The sequence below is a fragment of the Chenopodium album genome, chromosome 6 (genome assembly GCF_948465745.1).
Source record: "Chenopodium album chromosome 6, dcCheAlbu1.1, whole genome shotgun sequence".
NCBI lineage: Eukaryota > Viridiplantae > Streptophyta > Magnoliopsida > Caryophyllales > Amaranthaceae > Chenopodium > Chenopodium album.
In genome coordinates, this window is record NC_137839.1 from 73,760,215 (window position 1) to 73,780,411 (window position 20,197).

General features: G+C 35.3%; 1 protein-coding gene across 3 annotated transcripts; it reads right to left on the reverse strand.

Annotated features, from left to right (window-relative positions):
• Nucleotides 1–67: 67 nt before the first annotated feature.
• Nucleotides 68–17,861, reverse strand: LOC145636285 (mediator of RNA polymerase II transcription subunit 16-like). Of its 3 annotated transcripts, none has more exons than XM_081687802.1 (17): nucleotides 16,989–17,861; nucleotides 15,841–15,909; nucleotides 13,656–13,738; nucleotides 12,582–12,694; nucleotides 12,252–12,353; nucleotides 11,545–11,635; nucleotides 10,037–10,630; nucleotides 8,465–9,080; nucleotides 8,056–8,135; nucleotides 7,753–7,835; nucleotides 6,136–6,372; nucleotides 5,047–5,218; nucleotides 4,055–4,563; nucleotides 3,491–3,667; nucleotides 2,223–2,597; nucleotides 1,005–1,165; nucleotides 68–674 (listed from the first exon to the last, which is right to left on the reverse strand). In XM_081687802.1, the coding sequence occupies exons 1-16, from the start codon at nucleotides 17,252–17,254 to the stop codon at nucleotides 1,019–1,021; spliced, it is 3,714 nt and encodes a 1,237-aa protein (XP_081543928.1). In that variant the 5' UTR covers nucleotides 17,255–17,861; the 3' UTR covers nucleotides 68–674; nucleotides 1,005–1,018. The 3 variants fall into 3 exon arrangements, with proteins under 3 accessions (XP_081543928.1, XP_081543926.1, XP_081543927.1); XM_081687800.1 differs by having other exon boundaries at nucleotides 13,656–13,744; XM_081687801.1 differs by having other exon boundaries at nucleotides 975–1,165; nucleotides 13,656–13,744.
• Between the last annotated feature and the right edge of the window lie 2,336 nt (nucleotides 17,862–20,197).

Genomic DNA, 20,197 nt, shown 5'->3' on the forward strand with positions numbered 1-20,197 from the left:
TTTTATCATTATCTAAGTTTTGCAACTTTCAATCTCAAGTTTGTTGTCCACAGTTAACAAATGGGAGTATAAGTGAAACGACTGCATCTATGATTTCAAACTCCAATTTGAAGAACATCACTTGGACGCAGCCAAAATTCTGACATCAACTAGAAAATTAGTAACGCACTGTACATATCAAAAGAGACGTAAAAGTTATACAAAATTGCATTTTATATAAGCTCTGCCATTGCAAAGAGATCAAGCTTTTAATCCCATTCTTACTGCTGATTAGTAGCGCATCAACTGAAACCTCGATTTCAGGTCTCCAAGGCATTGACAGGAACCCAACATATATTCAAAGAATGACCACAGCAGCTTCCATCCGACACTATCATTTCTGGATTAAAGATCTTTGCTACTCTGTTCTCAACCAGGGTTGAGATCCTTGCAATCTTCTTCACCACTAAGGCTCGAAAGGGTTATTTGCATGCAGGCAATGTAAACATCTTCCTCTCATCATCTACCAGTATGAACACTACAATTACAATGCATACATATTCATAATGTCCTGCAATCCTCAATCAGAAGAATGAATTTCATATTTCTCGGCTAAATAAAGCTTTGTCATGACCTCTTTGACGGAGAGAAAACACTGATTTGGTCAGCAGACTGTAAATAAAAGAATGTACAACCTGGAACACAAACAAAATACACAAATTAGATTTCTTTTTTATTTCTTCTTTTTTTTGGAGCACAGTGCAAGAACTAATACAAATTATTAGATATCAGAATCTGCTAAGACAAGATCATGCATCTAATGGTGCATTAATCATGATAAAATAAACAAGATAACATGTCTATAAAATATGATTCCCAATCATAATCGGATGGTGCAGAAGAAGCAAGAAACAAGGATGAAGAACTATTTATGCACCTGGATTTCTAATGAATTCAGTTAATAAATAAATAAGAGTTCAGATGTAGTAACGAACCTAAGATAAACGAGGTTAGCGATGGTTTACCTAACTAACAATGTTTATACCACTCGAACCCATGCTCCACCACACATTGGGCAACCATAAGCCCAACGACTTATCCAGTATGTCTCTCGTTCATTCTGATTGGATGAATTAGTAGAGCCTGATGAGGAAAGAGCCGAGGTTTGGCGCAAACACCTTATACACTGCAAGGAATTAACAAATGTTGGAAGAAAGAGCATACTTGTACATAAGAGTAGGCATCTTGGAGAGATGCAGAATCATCGAATAAACGTATATATATACAATTATATTAAGACAGTGGGGTATTTTTTTTATTCAGGGCATGCTTGGATTAAGAAGATGTATTACTAGGGTAATTAAAAGAATATAGGGAAGGAGGAGATAGTGATGGAGTAATTGTAAGGAAAATTATATAGTGACAGTGTGGTATGAGGTGAAAAAAGAGGAATTAATACTCTCATTTTGTGGTTAATAGTTACACTAGGGGGAGGGTGGTTAATTATTACCCTCATTATGAGGGTTCCATCTCTCTCTTTTCCTCATGGCACAACTATCTTCTTTCATTTGTAAACAACTTGTCTCCTACAACACCACCTCTAATTATGGAATTTGTTTGTCTATCACTTTTTGTGTTTTTGAAACAAAAAAACCAAAAACAGGAAACAAGAAAAAAGGCCATTTTATTTTATTTTATTTATTTTTTTTTTTTTTTTTGGTGGCGAGTTTTCAAAATTATCATAATTTTAATAAATTTGACTAATTTTTTATTCATTATATATATATATATATATATATATATGACATAGATCATATGGTTTTAAAAACAAAAAATCAAAAAAAAAAACAAAAAAAACAACATCAATACCAATCGAACCCTTATCAATAATCAATCAAAGCCTTAATCCTATAAAGAGGGTCGGCTACATGAACCAAACGAACCCTTATGTTTTTTCAAATTTGACTTTTAATACCCCCTTAATATATTACCCCAATCCAAGCATGCCCTCAATGTGAAAATGGTGTTTTAAAAATAAATAAATAAAAAGTTAAAAAAGGTATTTAAAAGGAGAGATTTCCCCCGATCAGGAAACGATCAAACTAATTTGAGATGGGTAAAAAAAAAAAAGAAAAGTTTTTAAGCTATTTTGGGATGGGAGGAATACTAGATTATGATTTAATAATTCACTTTGGAATTATTGCCGGAAACATAATAAGGAACAAAAATGAAGAAGGCATTACCTTGAACCAAACACCCTCCAAACCAGTCTTCCAAACAGCAGTCACCACATCTCGTCGAGATCCCATAATACCAAGATAAGCTCCTAGACCAACTGAAGTATTAAAGCCAAAAGCAGCATCCCTTTCAGACAGCCTGCGTTTCCTTGGCCATAGGCTCTGCACTCCATAAGAAACATCACAACTCTCCATTGAGCTTGAATCAAGTGGATCAACAGAAGTGTTTAGCTTAGAGTCATCTACAGAACCCATTTCATCAAGATCGGACCATGGACCCCCAAACATATTCCGACGATGCCATTCTTCTGCAGGGGGGTGGAGTTCCAACTCACGTAGAAGTAAACCAGCAGCATCTGCACCTCTAGGCCTAGGCATATTCTGCAGAGTACCAAAATTGAGTACAACCAAGAACATGAAGTCATGATCTAGGATACAGAGTTACAGACTACAGAGCAGCAACATTATTAAATAGTACTCCTTGTCAAGCTGAAAGCCATTAAACACAAACTCTAATCATTTTATTCAGCTTTTAAATCCTCAGCAGTCAATATCTTCACTGTATTTTCATCCTTGGCATACAGATTACAGACTGTCAATTACTTAATCAGACGTTAACTTTGCCAGCTTATGAACAGATTTCCACTAGAAGCCTTACATGATAAGCACCCCCCTACCCCCCGACCCACCCCAAAAAAAAAAAAAAAAAAAGTCCCCCACGCGTAAAATATAGGAATTTTTTTTTTAACTACAAGTTCAAAGTTACAAATCCTCCAACAAGTGTAATGGAAAACAAGTCAATAAGAACAGCCACAGAAAAGCGTAAAATTTTTGTAAAAAAAAAAAAGGAAAAAAGAAAGCGGATAGAAGTTATCAATGCAATAAAAACAAGAATCCTGACATATTGTAGTCTGATATGCTTTCCATTTCTTTCCACCACAATCAACAGATCAAGAGAAATAGTCTCCACATAATATGCTCTTAATCCCTCCCCAAAGCTACCATTTTTCAAAATTTTGGAGGACAACACCCCCTTTGACCCTTTTACGTCATACAAACAATTTAATTACAAGGGGATATCTCACCGAGAAATAATAAGTGTTTCCCAGGTTCTTTATTCAATTATATGTCACAGACAATGAAGAAAATTGGTTTATTTACACTTGGGATTTGCAGTTTATTTTGATTTAGTCAACACTTCTTATTGCTCTATCAGTGTGTGCTGCAAGATACAAAACAGAATCACAATAATGTTAAGAGAAGACAATGACTACCTGCATATGAGGGCCAAGTGATGCTTCAACAACCTCTGGCAATACGGTATAGTTTCCATCAATATAATGAAGCCGAACCTGGATATTGGACATTCCAACTTGAGAAACAGGCAACGGGTGCGCAAGACCTGCTGTTCTCTTACAGAGATCCATTAGTATCAGAAACAGCACTTTGACCTGCAGCAAGAGCAGATTGAACTTGAGATTGAAACTTGAAAGCTAGACCAACAATCTCCAGATAAAAATATTTAAGTTTCGTATAAAAAAACATACATCCCCTGTTTTTATATACTTGAAACCAAGCCTTGTGGCATGCGCTTTGAGGTCGAGATTATATAATGTAAACAGACAAAATATAAAGAATAATTTTTACACATGATACCTAATCCTATCTAATCCTCTTGATATAATAACTTTGATAAAATCGCTCGTTTACCTTCACTAATCATCTCCTAAAACTGCGTGCCTAAAAGGTGTGTTGCAAGTAAAAAACTGAGTGTAATAATAAAGCCAGAATATATATATATATATATATATATACTAGGAAGTACAAGTAGCATTTACCTCCTCATATGTGTATCCTTGACCAGCATTACCAGTCCCCATTCTAACTCTGCTGGCAGGACCATCTTCGACTTTGACACCAGCAACTAACTGATTGCTACGAGCACCCTGAGCATCTTCTGACCTGCTTGATACTGGCATGGACTTTGTCTGGTTCTCTTCTACCTTGCTTGCAACATTGGGCTGGGTCTTTTGCATACTTGCATCAGCCAATCTCTGAGAACTTGGGATGCAGCGGGATAGATTTGTTCGTCGGAAAAAAAAGCAGAATAGCAAAAGTTGGCACAGTCTATGCAGGAAATGGCAATCGCCTATAAGCCTGACAGCAGGAGTACCAGGAAAAGTTCCAGTATTTATGCTGATTGGCATATATGAAGTTGGCCCGGTCAAGGGGTTAGGAGTTGAACTACAAACTCCATCTGGTGTACCACTAATCTTAGCAATAGCACCTTGGACCCAAGCCTGCATTTGTGTGTTTCCTGATGAGCTTGTTGTACCGGTTTGAGCTCCTGAAAGCAGCAGCACAGCAAATATATTCAGTGTCAAGGATAGTCAAGTAGATAAATAATAAATAAAAATAGGGGAGGAGCAGCACAGTAAGTCCACATATGCTTAGGGTTAAGACTTAAGAGTGCAAAACTGTAATCGTTAAGTCCCATCACCCTCCAAGCAATAAAAGTTAAAGTTCGGTCTACAGAAACCACAATTTGGAACAATGGAGGGAAAAAAAAAAAAAAAAAAGCTAATACATACTCAGTCTTCACATACTAATATCCATCTTTGATTCCAATATTTTAAAGGAAACAAGAAATGCATGATTAATACAGTACCAGAGAGCAGTCAGGGCAACCATTTACAGTCAAAATTTGCCATGACCACAGGAGATACTATCAAGATCTCCTAGCAAAAAGCAACCTTAAACTTGATTTTTAAAATGAGACATATATTGGGCTAGAAGGGTAGCACATTGAAGAAGAATTCCAACCACTCACCCTGACTTGGAGCAGGAGATGAAGAACTCTGTGTAGGACTAGCCACCATATTCCGGTTCCCACCGGTTCCTGCTTGAACAGCATGATTCGCTAATGTGCGACAAAAGCTTGCATAACGACGTAGACGTGTGATAAAATGTGAAGCAAGATCTAGAACAGCATCAACATAGGCCTGTATTAATATGCTCACAATTAGGTTCATGGTAATTGAGAAATATACCAGAGCTTTTTTCAAATATTGATGGTTATAAGCTGAATGAAAGAAAGAAATGGGATCGATTGCATTGCTTTATCAGGAATCATTTTTTTTTCAACAGCCTAGAAGCCACACTCGGAAACTTCTCGTGTTTGTTAAAATTATATTAATTCTTCATCAATTAGAATAAATCTGAAGTGCAATCACAAATATTATTGGACCAGATTTGTTCAGAACATTGAATTTAACAGTACTTGACAAGAGCAAAACAAAAAAGGGTTACCCTGCCCCTCTTCGAATCACAAGGAAAAAAATAAACAAAAGCTCCTTAAGCATACCAATATATAAATAAAAATGTCATTTTACCAAGTTCTAATCACAACCCTCCAAACCCTTGATCCTCAACTTTTGTGCTCTGTTTTTTTTTTCAACTTCCCAAAATCTCTAATATTGTTTTCCTTTGGAAGTTTGATATTTCCCATGCATTAGAACATGTGCATTCTAGTACAAATTAAAAAAAAGATTCACATGCTCAAGATCATGTTTATGTCAGTTTTTCTGCTTCGGTAACACAACATTTAATCCGAATTTTTCTGAGGAGATCTGGTATCATTGAGCATTAATAATAAATCAAGTCCTTGAGATAAGATCTAATTATGGAACTATGAACATATTCTTCGCGAGGCCTTGCTATTCACTTCCTTATAAAGCTCAGGTACCAGAAGCTCTAAACTTTTGAGAGGCAAAGTAATTTGGGAACCTTTAAAGTTTGGAAATACCATTTTACTTCACCACATTATCAAATTCTCATGAATTTAGCAACTAGGGTTTGCTAATCTTGAAGGTAAAAAAAATTTTAGATTTAATAATAATGGTTAGCACAAGATTAAGACCTGAACACTTAAATGCAGCGCTGGATCAACAGCCATGGATTCAGAGTCAATTGAATTCAACATCTCGCCAGAAGCCTGCCAAGGCTCAGAAACTAAAGCTGACGGATTTATCAACGCTGATTCAATTCCCTTCCCAAGCATATCTAATAACAATCTTGCTTGCATATCTAGAACCATAGCTCTGACTTCTTGAGCATTTGTGCCTTCCAGCAACCTGCATTTTATCCTGTCAAGACTCTGCAATACAATAGTACAGATTAAATTTGCCATCCCACAAGAGATTATTAGAAATATTAGACGAGTCCAAAACTAGCCTGGCTGATATGACCAGCATGATTAACCAGCTAATTGACCTGATAAACCAACCCAAACCCCCCATTTGACAGCTATATATATATATGACTAGGTTAAACCCATGCATCGAACAATTTGAATAATTTTTTTTTTTATATATATATATATAAAAAAAAAAAAAAAGTCATTACTCTTTATTTGGAAAATATGTAGCCATAATATCATTCATTTTTTACAAGAATTTTTTATTTAGTCTTAGACTTAAGAGGAAAAAAACTAATAAGGATAATGTCATACAGAGTAAATTGTTTATGATGTCAGCATTGACTTCATTATCTACTACGTAACAAATAGCATGCCATTGTTCTGCACCTATAAAATAGGAGAGCTAATTGAAATATTAAAGTTGATCAACAAAAACAAATAAAAAAAAGAACTGACATCATAGATAAAATTAGAGGGAAATTTTTTAATAAGAGCATGTCACGTGTCTAGTTTAGGGGTGAATGATGTCAGCGTTGGCTTGTTTTAGTAATAGTTAATTGATTAATTTACTCTAAATCCTTCTCTTTACAATCCCCAACCAAAAGACCACGTGAACAAAACCTGGATAGATTTGGCATAAGGGAGGAGGGGCATAAGGTGGGAGGGGCGGCAGTGGTATAGTGGAGTGAAATGCTGATGGAGGGGAGTAGTAGTGGTGGTGGTTGTTGTAGATGGAAACATGGAAGGGTGGTAGTAGTATTTTATGTTTCCCTTTCTTTTTTTACAAAATAAACAATTTAAGACAAATGAGGCTTTTGATTTCCTTTCTCCCTCTTTCCCTTTCTTTATGTCATTCCCTTTCCCCTTTGCGAACCAAACGGCCCCTAAACAAAAAGAAAAAATGACAGCACAACAAAGAGCAACGGACCCGTACATAAAGCAATAGCAGCAATCACCAAATAGCCACTCATAACAGAAGAGCTAGAATGCTGAACATTATATAACTACCAAAATCAATTGATTAAATATGACCATGAACAACATTAAATCCCTTTCTACCTTTCAATAAACATGCACCCCCTACCAAATGACTAAATGAATTATACCTAGCTACAACAAAAATTCGTGAAAAAGGGACCCATTCAGAATTGACAATAGTATGCACTGGACTCGTACATCTTGCAACAGCTGCAATCGTCAATATAGCATACACAGAACAGACAAGCTAGACTATTCCAACGCTCCCAAACTATGAGCAGTACAGGACAAGAAATTATCAACAGAATATGGAAGGTATTATGGTTTTAAAAAAAAAAGAAAAGAAAAGGAATAACATACAGGTCCATATTGCAGTCTGTGCTGAGTAGAGGGCAAGGAATGGAAGTCAGCATCCAAAACAGCAATAACACTGTTCAAGGAAACTGAAAAATGGAAAGCAAGCAAAATAACTTCAGATAAAACATAAACAGAACCATTAGAAGAACATGCAATCAAAGAATTTGAATATAATATCAGACAAGTTAACGTTCTACTTCTTCCTTTCCCCTTCTATGATCTAAATGATTAATTATAGAAAATAGTTTTAGGTTTTTTTTTTTTTTTTTGTTTCCGGGTATTTTCAGGAATAGCAAACTCCCATACCAATTCCATCTTCAGCAGCACTTTGTGTACACCCAACAGCATCCCACCAATCTACTCCGACCAAAAGACTCCACCAAAACCTGCTGATGGACACAAATATCAGAAAACACTATAGTAACCAGAATGAGAAACTTCAAAAGACAGACCTGCGAGATTGAAAATTCAAATTGTAGTGCTTCATAAACATACACCCTTTGCCCTAATTTTAGTATTTTAAGGATGCTTTCTAGCATCAACTTTTTTTAGCAATTTAGAAAAAAGGGGGTACTTCCAGAACCTACAGGCTCTTTTGGCATTTGCCTTTAGATCAAGACAAGGTGTTTTGGGATAATCATAAAGAGAAAGAGGGTGGTGAGCAGAAAAGACTGATTCCAAAAAAAATAAAATTACATACATAGTTACAGTTTACCTTTCTGCAATAGCACGTTCCCAGGTAGGAGAACTGGATTTTGCTTGATTACTGGGAACAGAAGGTGGAAGAACACGGATTATCTTCAGCATAGTGCAATCTTTACTAGTGTCATGCCATACAGAAGCTGAGCAGCAGCTTGTTGAAGAAAAAGCAGGAGCAGCTATGGCTGAGCCAACATTAATCTGATATGTATCAACAGGTGTGAAGTTTGGCCCTGAAAAAATATGGATTCCACCACGTAAAAAAGCAATAGCAACTTCACCGCCATGAGCAGCGTATACAATGCGAGCAAGTGTCCTGACGTCACTGGGCATATTAAAGTGATCAAATGTGACTTTTTTTTCCTTATCACCAGCTGACTCAGGTTTGAGTTGAACATCAGAAGTTGGTCCCGCTGATGCTACTTGCTGACACTTAAAATCATCAGTTGGTGGGATGCTTTTGTTGACCTTGGTATCCCAAACAGTTTGCATGGGTGGCTGCCCTCCAAAATTGGAAGGACTCCCAAATATCTGGTGAAGGACAACAGGTTTAAGACATGATTCCCAACGCTGCACTCTCCATCCTGTGATTGAGGGACCCTCATCTGGGTCATATGGAGACATGTACTGCCCTGCAAAACAAGAATAAAACACATCATTCTCAGATTACATGAGAAGCAAAGATGTAAAGCAATGCAACAAATGCATTATCAAATTAATCAACACGTTTAACTAGTACATCTCAAGACACCTAAAATTCCAAGTACCTTTAGCAAGCAGTATGAAAAAAAAAGTGGATACAAAAACATAAATCGGCCTAGGTTCATAAATTGCTTGTTATTCTTTCCAATAGTATACCTTACTTAAAAGAAGCAATGCAATATCTAGCACTTAAAAAGAACCTGATCGTAAATCTCTATCCCTCATTCATGCCTCACTCTCGCACGCTCTTGCATTTCTCTCAGACGACTGACAACCAACCAATGACCAGATCCTACTCGAACCACAGGGAGGGGTGTTTGTCTTTAATATCCCATACCGATTTCATGCAAGCTGGGAGTTCAACTTTCGACCTAGGTTTTATTAATTACAAAGTAATTCCTGGTCGAAGGTTGACATTAAAATTCAAATGCTACAGCTCTCTCCATAGAGACCCAAGATCAACAGAGATTCATAAGTAATGCTAAATCAAGAGAGAATCAAGTAAAACATTCAAAGAGGGGATAGGTATATGGTAATGTTGATCAACACTGCACAGCTTCATTTATGACTAAACAACAATTCCTGGGACAAGATCAATATGAGGGACAATAGGAAGCATGTCTGCAATTACAAGAAGCATGATTATATACATCTAAGACCTACCCCACTCTGTAGGCAAAAACCACATTTAGGGCGTTAGGCTAATGGCTTATGATATAAACAATATACTAACTACAAAGTCTAATGTTTCTTCAAATTAGGAGAGCATAAATCTAATGATGATCAATCCGCATTTTCTAGGAAAAACAAACATAAATCAAGAATATCCAACAGCACAAGACATGGAAGCATTCTCAAATGTAACAAAATGTTTGAAGTAAAATACCCTCAACTATCACCACTGTAATAACTGAACCACCGCGAGTTGGATCAAATGAAACAGCCGTGACACCAGAACCCCATGTAGTGGTTGCAGCTGATTGTGATGCAGCCTCTGGACTCACATATGCCGAGAAATTAGAGACTGGTGAACAATACAATGATACATTTTCAGTAAAATCTTTATCTGAGTGTTTTTTCCCTTGTTTTGCCTCTGATATGAAGTATTCTTGCCAGTCAAACAAATAAGCTGCAAGGGGGGCAAACCCTGACCAACTAGGGGGATTGACTGAAGGAGGGACTACATTGCTTATTGTAGTCTTTGGAGTTGCTTCAAATCCATTTCCAGGTCCTGGAGTGACCTCCCAGACAACTACTGTTGAAGGATTTACTATAGGGACACCTGCAACATGCATGGCTCCTGAGTCTGTCACAATTGCATCAGCTGCCATGATCCCGCTGGGTCCAGCCCCCAAGAGCCCTTTGCTGGTGCAAAACCACTTCGCTGATGCACCGTCTCGAGGTGGCCAATGAGACCAGTGAAGTTGGACGGATCCAGAAGAAAATACAGAACATACACAAAGAATATTCGGCCACCTAGCTGAGAAGACAAGCAAAATAGAGAAAAAGCATATCAATAATTTAAAACAATGTGTTAACTAAATAAAAGTGCAGAAGAGCAGTGAAAATACACACAACCAAATTCTTCAGCTTGGCAAAAAGCTAGATGCTACCCTAAACAAGATTGAGACAATAAAAGTAAGGTCATGGATAAAACTCAAGTAATGGAACTTATTTAATCCACCTAAGTAATGTTATTCAGAGCCGCGACACATTTTCTAGAACAGATGTCTCAAGGAACCGAATTTCTTCAAGCACTACAACAACAGGAGACTTGACTCGAAACTAAAAGTTATCAAGCTCTGTATAAGGCCTGAGAGAAGGGAAAAAATCTTCCTAGATGCAGCCTTGAATATGCAGTTTTCCAGCCATTGAAAGACATTCGAATAAATAAAAGCCGTCATAAAAATATACAGATTTACTTACTGTAGTATCTAATTATAGCTAATAAAGTCTGACTTGTCATTGAATATCACGAATAGTTTTAGAGAGAACATGATTTTACTCGCATTGCTGAAAGGTAAACCAAAAGCAGAGTAGGACACATACTAGTATAATACAATCACATGCAGACTTTGTTGATCAGAGATGGGATGATATAAACAACTAAATAAAATTAGAGTGCAATCGTGCAAGTTAAATGGAATGGAAGTATCCAAAGACAAAACAACTTTCTATGCCAAAATAATAGGCAATATCATGATCATCGCCTAGTTTTGTACCTTTCAATAACATAACTATCTATAGAAGAAAAGTACAATGAATTTATAGCATACCACTCACAGAACAATATATCCTCAACTACGAACATAGTTACTTACAACCAACAAGGGTTTCCACACAAAATTAACAGACATGTCAGGCAAAAATTGTAATGGGCAATACTCAGCCAACCTGAAGTTTGAGGAAGTTGAGGAAGGAACTTTTCCTCAAAAGTTGACTTCAAGCTTGTAGAATTATTGGATTTTGCAGAAAGCCACCTATACTGATCAAGGATAAGTAAAAAGTCACACAGGGACCAAAATATAAGATACAGAAGTATCTGAACTTAAAACAGTTTTCAATCTTCATTTCTTAATTACCAGCCCCGCAGCTAAAGTCATCTCTTTTTTTCCTAATTTTTCTATTAACTCGTCGAATAGGCAGTCCAGCAGTAGTTAGAAAGCAACGAGTTTATAAAGCCAAATTTGGAAAATGATTTAAGACATCAAATACTCAAATCTAGCAATTATGCAAAAACCACGTGTATATTAAAAAATTCTAACGATGTATATGGCCAATGGACTTTCTGGCAATTGCTGATGGAAAGAAAAGGTGATTGATATCATTCCAATCTCCGGAAAAGGAAATGGCAATTTGCATAGAAATCATCAATGGGGTGTCACTATCCAGCAACTGTTAAAACCCTTCAAGCCCAAGAACTCTTGTTTAAGACCCAACATTTCCCATTTATTGGGTACAGTAATTGCTCTTTTTTTTTTCCAGTAGTTGAAACTCTCTGGTTTCACTCTATAAAAGGATTACATGTAGTGCATCAGGAACATCACAAAGCAGAAGTATTAATCATACAATGACTATTAAACACATAGGAAGATAATTACCGGAGAAACACCAGAGAGCCATTTTGTTACAACTGCAATATCTTGCCTCCATTCATGTTCACGCTGCCAGGAACTAGCATCTCGCACGAGGTTAGCTGGCCCCTGATTAGAATTTTATTAGGGTCTCTTAAAGCACTTGAAAAGTTGAAAGACCAAAAAGAAAGCATAATAACAGAAGTCAATAGAATCACCATATATATAACAAATACACATTTTTTATAAGAAGAGGACTTAAGCCAACATAAGAAGTTTGAGAAAGTAAATAAGCAGACAATGAAAAAAAAAAAAAAACAAACAAATTACTCCCAAGGATTCAATGGGTAATCTAACCTGTGTTGGCTGAGACCAAATTGTTACTCTTCCATAGAAGTTTGCGATTAATAATGCCCGCGGACAAGAAGGCGGAGACCATTCAATAAACTGAACTGAATCGCGGGGGCAATCTGCATATGATGTCCAAAACAGGTCATACCAAACCATTGCAATTTAACATGACTTCAAAGAAAAAGTAATACCATCCAATGATTAGGACCATGTTTGAAATGATTCAGTTTCATTGAAAAAATGTGTTTAAAAAAGGTGAAAGAGAGTGAGGGAATGAAAGATTCATTTGGCACGTTTTTTGTGGTTTGCTTATATTTTCCACCAAGGTAAGGCTAAAATTTCTTTCTCAGTTGTCAAGGGGTCAGAATGAGAAAAGACATTTTATTACTTTGCAGAGCTTCTCAGAATTTGGGGGTTAATCAATAGAAGCTCTGCAGATTTTATGAGATGATACTCTACAAGTCTCTAGGCATTGGGATGAAACTAGGCCAAATGTCAAGGGGTCAGGATAAAAAAAGACATCTATTAATCTTCTTCAAATCATTGGGCACTGAGATGAAACTAGGCCACTTTAAGGATAATGAAACCCTTATGCTCTCAAAATAATACATAACTTGTTTGTCTGTGTTTATAGATTCTCAAAATCAATTGAAATATTCTTGTAATTAGTAAATATCGAAGATGTTGTTCAGGCTATAAACATTGTCAATTAGACCACTTGAATCAAGTCACTACTCACTAAAGAGTACTTTCATCTAGAGTCTAAACATTATCAATTAGACCTAAAACGAACTAGAAAATAGCATGACTTAACCTTTGTTAAGTGTTAGGGAGCAAATGAAAAGTTCTGCATAACTTATAGGGAAAAATGAAAATCTCAAAGTAGCAATACTAATACAGGAAGAATGTCAAGGAATCAGAATGACATTTACAAAATTAAGAAAAAAAAATACATGAGCAAACTACATCTCGGATCTAATCTATTCACATCCACCAGAAACCAATTTAAACAAAAGCAAAATCAATAGAAGAAACCTAAAATCAATCATAGTAATTTAATCAGCAGCTCAGTAATAATACCTGCTATGACATTAAATACAGCACTCTCGGTGGGTCGCTCTGGAATAACTATGTGTATAGGGATCCAAAAAGGCGGATTGGCACTGGAGCTACAACGTTAAAGTAGATCAGAAGCATCAGAGCAACATTTCTAATTAGATTTAAATTAATGAAAAATGCTCAAACTATTACTCAAAACAGATTCTCAGCTGTCAAGGCACTAACCAAAAAATTCTCACACCACTTAATAAAAAAAAAAATTAAAAAATAACAGTGAAGTATATAAGAAATTGTCCAATATTCACAATCCACCGATAAGTGATAAATCTGGTTTGGCAATTTCCTGTATGTAAACTAGGAGGCCCAAGGAAAGTCAATAATGCCAAAATAAAAGCAGCTATCTTATATTCTTATGTTAACCACAGACCTTCACTAATCAAACAACAATCTTACATCTGGTCCAGATTCAGAGACCCAACATCTGCACAACATACAGCAGATCACTCCATGAATTTCAGGTGGATCCATCTTTCCCCTTCAATACATCCCCTTCCTACCTCGTACCCACCCACCCCCCTCCTCATTTTCTTTTCTACTATATTGTTTTTCCCATTTGCCAATTTCCACAGGAATTAAGAATTGGGAGGAGTAAGTACAGAAGTACATTAAAAAGAGAGAAGTACAAAAAAAGTGAGTAAGGCACAAATAATAAGTACATGAAAAAGAAAAAAAAGTACATGCACATGAATGGAGGCACAAATATGTAGAGTGGGTAAAAACCAAAAAAAAAATGAAGGCAATTTGGTCTTTTCAATGTGTCCAAAAATGGGAAAAGGGAAATGGGAAGATTATTTTGGGAAGTCCAAAATGAATAATGGGAAAAACAAAATGGGACGGAGCGAGTATATTTCTTTTAAAGTCACAAATTTTATTGAAGATAAGTTAATCCAATAACACCCAAAATACTCTTCTTTCTTTTTCTCTCTGCTATGGCATTTAAAGTTTAAACTGCCAGAAAAAAGAACCCCGGTTAAATAACTGCATGTAGCACAAACAAAAAAATAACTTGATGTGGCTTAGATTTTCCAGCATAATGCAACAGGATGCACTACAGCATCATTCTCTTCTTTACTTTGCAGATTTGATTCTAATTGACTTCTGGTAGAGTAAAACAATTGACCAAGTCCCTGAAACAATTTACTGTGGGACAAGCACAGACATGTCCCTGCAAATTTTCATTACATGAAAATCCATGATCCAGGCAGTAACCTTAATAAAATAGATGATATTAACACAGGGTATGAAAGAGTGCATAGCTGATGCACCAACACTTTTAATAAATAAAACGTCATATCCAATGACTGAAAAATTAATTACAGGCCTTCTTGTGTAAGAAGACAATTTACATAGATAGCACTTTCAAAGACAGTGGGAAAAAAATATGTGAAAGAAAATTGGTAGCATCTACATAAAAAAGGTAATATTCCAGGAGAGAAAAGAAGGCAAAATGAAGATCAAAAGGGTCAAGTCAGAATTGATTTAGGAAATCAACTCTTCCGCCTTGTTCAAAGGCAAAGTGCAAAATGAAGGTGCAAAAGAAATTTTGTAGCACTTATACTAAGAATAATCCAAGAGGAAAGAAAAGAAGGATGACATGAAGACTGAGTAGTGACTAACAGGGTCAAAGAATGTCATACCAAAAAATTAAAAATTATCATGCCCTTCTTGGCTTGTTGAACTTGCGATGTCCGATTTATGTTATTAATTTTAGCCCTTTGGGGGTTGTTTCAAAAAGAGGGAAAAAAAAAAAACAAAAAAACAAAAACTCCTTCCTCCTTTAAAAATAAATATATAAACACTGGGTTATTCCACAACAAGGGGTAAGGATACCTTTATTTCATCATCAATAATAAAACCAGTAAGTATTTAAACTTCAATTCTTACATCTATTCAGTTTGCAGTTATGAATAAGAAAACTATGTGCTGGAAATCATCAACATGATAATTAACTAGATAAATGTTTTTTTCCATCTCATCATCTTCATTTTCAAATATGAGGAAATAGTTGACCATCTCAACATAAAGAGACTGGTAGAGAACACTCCACTAATTTGACTGTCAGAAAAACAGCTTATACAGCTTATGGTGATAAACTATAAAAAAAGAGCCAAAATAAAGAATATAAAAATAAGCTAAGTTAGCTAACCTTGGAATTCTAGCACAAGTTTCTGAAGCACATGCTACTGCATTCAGCTTCCCACACCAGGCAACAGCGCTTTAAGAACAGAAAACAACATAGTCTGGGTAAGTATTGAAAGAGATAAGGCTATAAAGCAAAGGCCTAATTTGCCAAACAAACAACAAATCAAAACCAGACTTGTCGATTATAAATTTTAATGGGATAAAAATAATGAAAAATTACAGGGCATAGAGCCATTTGACAATGTCAACTAGATATTAAGTCCATATCATTATTACTACTCTTGAAGTTCATTATTATTACCAACCTTCCTCAACAGCCTAGAACACCAACAAAAGAGAATATTACAACGAAAAAAGTTGCCAAATATATCTAGCACAAAAATTAAAAAGCCTTAAATCTTTAACAAGATGATTAATTATAATAACATGAAGTTCCACGCTTATAACTGAAATAGGACCAGGACCGTTTTCAGTAATCAGCAAACTGCATGTTGTTTAATACGATAATCCATCTAGATTACATGTGTTTACCCTATATACGAAGTATAAATCAAAATTTAGACCCAATCCCTTTCATGGCAACCGGCAATTTGGTTCCATAAGCTACTCAATTGATATTTTCTAGTGCCCCACCCACTCACCAAACATATTTCCAACCAAGAAATTGTAAACAAACTGTTACCTAACATGAGAAGCTGCCTCGGTGAACAGACCGTTAACTAACTCTTCATCAAAGCCACCCTATAATATTCTTTAACTTCCTAATTATCTCACTAATACAAGTATTATACATCATCTTCCTCGAACAAACAACCAGACACATCTACTTTTGCATTTTTATCAACTTCCCCAAAATAAACTAGATTGTAGAGTATACTTAAAACTATACTATATCAATAAAAACCCATTTCATACTTCAAAAAGTAAATGCTAAAATTAATACAAATGAGGCAAATCAAATAAAGGGCAACACCTAAAATCATCAATCATTAAGAAATCACACCCCAAATAAATTAACTCAAAAACAAAATTATAGAGCATAAACCCCAAATAAAATAAACCCATTTCAAATTTAAGAAGTAGATTCCAAAAATGAGGTCAATTAAATTAAAAGTTGATGCAACTGAAGTAGAGTAAAAAGGAGGGAAATACCTAAAATTGCGACAAAGATCAGGAACACTCATTTTATGAAGCAAATTGGAGCGAGGTTGGTTCAATTTGATAGAAAAAACAGTAGCAGGATGACTATTAACAGAATCATCATCCATGGGATCATCAGATTTCTCCATGAAAGCTTCTTCTTCAGCTTCAAATTTCTCAGAATCAACAGCAACAACTTCAGAAGCAGGTTGAGGAGGTGGGGTAGAAGAATCAGGTTCAGGGTTAGTGTGATTATTAATAGAAGAAGAAGAAGTCATCTCTTGGAACACTAAAAGATGCCCTAAATTTATATGGAAAAGAGAAAAGGGGAGAGAGAGAGAAAAGTGGGGGAAAAAGGGGGGAAGAATTGTGGGTAGTGGTGGAAGAAAGTCGCGATTGAGGGCGACAGCAATGACTGTAGGAGGAGAGAGAAAGAGTGAGTGGGGTGAATGTGATTTTCAGATTTTGGATTGAATTCAATTGATTTGGGGAAAATTGGATTTTTTTGCTGAGATGAGATCAGCTGAAATTAGGGTTCTTGAAGAAGGAGACAAAGAGGGAAAATGATATTCCAGGTGTTTTTACTGGTTTTTGGAGTATTCGTTTTTTTCCAAAAAGGACATTGAATTGGAGATTGTTTGCTGTTTTGCAGTCAATCAGAAATAGATCAATTTTAATTGTTGTTGAAGTTTTTTTTAAGTGCGAATAGAGGAGTAATTACAAGTTTATTGTATTAATTTTTACTTCTAGCATTCACTCGAGATTGATTCGGTACATTTATGATAAATGAGTTGGTGTCTTTGTCAACGTTGGACGAATTAATGGAAGAACGTCATTTGTTCATAGTTTGGAGACGTCTGAATATAGGGCGTATTCAGTAGTAGCTTTTAGGGGGCGTAGTGTATAGATTTGGAATCAAGAATAGGGTTAAGGTGTTATCGGATTGGAACTTGTTATTTATTGTCATGTGTTTGATTCAATTCTGGAATGGAATCTCTCACTATTGTCTATTCCTAACTTTTATTTGATACCTAAGGGAATGGAATGAACTAAATTCACCTCTTCTCCCAAGGTTTCTAAATCCCAATGGGTTTGAGGTATGGTTAATAATCCATACTTGTGACAACCAAATATATAGTATGGGTTTTAATCATTCTAGACTCATACTTATATTCCGCGAACCAAAACATCTTAGTGGTTTGACTTTAGTGGTTTGACTTATTCAAACCATTACTTAGTAAAAATATGAGTATTTGGTAATGTAATGATGGGAGTAAAGTTTTAATTTGTGGTTGGAGTAACCTTTGTGAAAAGTTAATACTATTAGCTTTTGTGAAAAACTAATTATTTATTATTTTCACATCTAACAGCTACAGCTACAGATAACAACTACCATCGCAACTAACAATTATCTCTACATTTATGTTTTACCAAACACGCCCTAGATGATCGTAATTGACGTCAACGTTAACACCAGTTAAAGAGATGTTGATACAACTTATTCACAACATACATCAACGTTGGTTTAAGTTGTCATTGTTTTCTTGTACTCAGTTTACATTTATTATGTAGCGAAAGTAGTTGTATTTGTGACAGCTTATTTCTTGAAGATCGTATGGAGTGAAATGTAGTTTTATTTGTATGCTTCTTTTATTGGGTATATACTTAATAGATGATACATCCTGTAATTCTCTTATAATTATGAGCAAAAAGAATCCTTGTGATGATTGTGGGCAGTGGTGAATAAGATGAACATGAGTTAGGAATTAAACAAATGAACATTGAGTCGTTACACACACAACTATCCAAATAAAAATCCAAATACTCCCTTCGTTACATATTACTCGTAACAAAGGAATATTTTATGTCTCATAAATAGTTCTGAGTAATAAGTAACGGAGGGAGTATATATAATTTAGAAATCAAGCAGTAAAAAAAAACTTGAGTTCTTGACCATTTATTAGCATGTGATAGACAAAAAATGCTTATTAACATTAGAAACTTGGGTTATGTCCCTAGGGCACCCACATTACAAACGTGCATAAGTACTTCCCCTGATTTTAAAAAAACCAAAAGTCATAACTTAAACTTCTTGCCGAATAAACTATTGCACTTTTTTTTTTTTAAAAAAAAAAAAAAAAGCTACTTTGTATTATAGATGAATGGTGGAGACTTTGTTAACGAATACTCACTCTTTAAGTGCTTGATGAGTTTGATTATACCACTATTCTCGCAAACCACCTAGACTAATATTTATGCTTTATATTTAATAAAATCAAATATAGCCTTATAATATTTTATTATTATTTTTTTGACAGGTTAGTCATATAAACATTTGTTAAAATCGTCTCAATGTATATATTTACCAAGTATAACTTTTTGTAATGTACATATTGTTATTCGTAAATAAAGATATTAATACTTAAAGTTTTGCATTGACAATCGTATTGGTCAAAGTAGGGCAAATAAAAAAGGCCCGATAAACCCCAATTTTTTGCTTCTTCGCCACCAATAATGCCCACATTCTCAACTCGTTCTAAAAAAATGGGATTTCGCGTAATAAGCTTTTGGTATTCAGCAAGCCCTATTAAAAAATAATCACAAAAATCTAAACATTTCTCTATCCATCCATAAGGTAGATCGGCAGCTACCCCTCCAATACGAAAATAATTATGCATCATTCTCATACCGGTGGCAGCTTCGAATAATTGATGGACCTGAGACACATTTCCTCTAGTCCCCGAAAAAGACATTATATGAACTAGATTAAAAGGGTCAGTCATCCTAACATCTATTTATATGTACTCAGGTGAACATAAAGGTAAGTCATATAAATGCACCCAAGGATAGTTTTTTAAGCCCATTTGATATTTCCCATTTTAAGATTTTAAAATGACTAAAACATATTAAATGAGCAGAAAATACCCTTCGACGCACCTTACATCCGGATGTATACAAACTTTTTTAAATAAAAATGTAAAGAGGAAGCAAGAAAATAGCATAACAACAAACTAAACAATATAAATAAGACCATCAACAAACTAATAATAAAAAGTGGGACAATCTTCAAGGAATTGAGTGAATACGCTACTTTTTTCCTTGTAAATGTAAAAAAATGTAATATCTGGCTAGAATTGTCACAAGTCAACTCGTAATTCTTGATCTATGCACCGCATGGTGCACCTAGTAAAAAAAACATAGCAAAAAGAACATTGTTATAA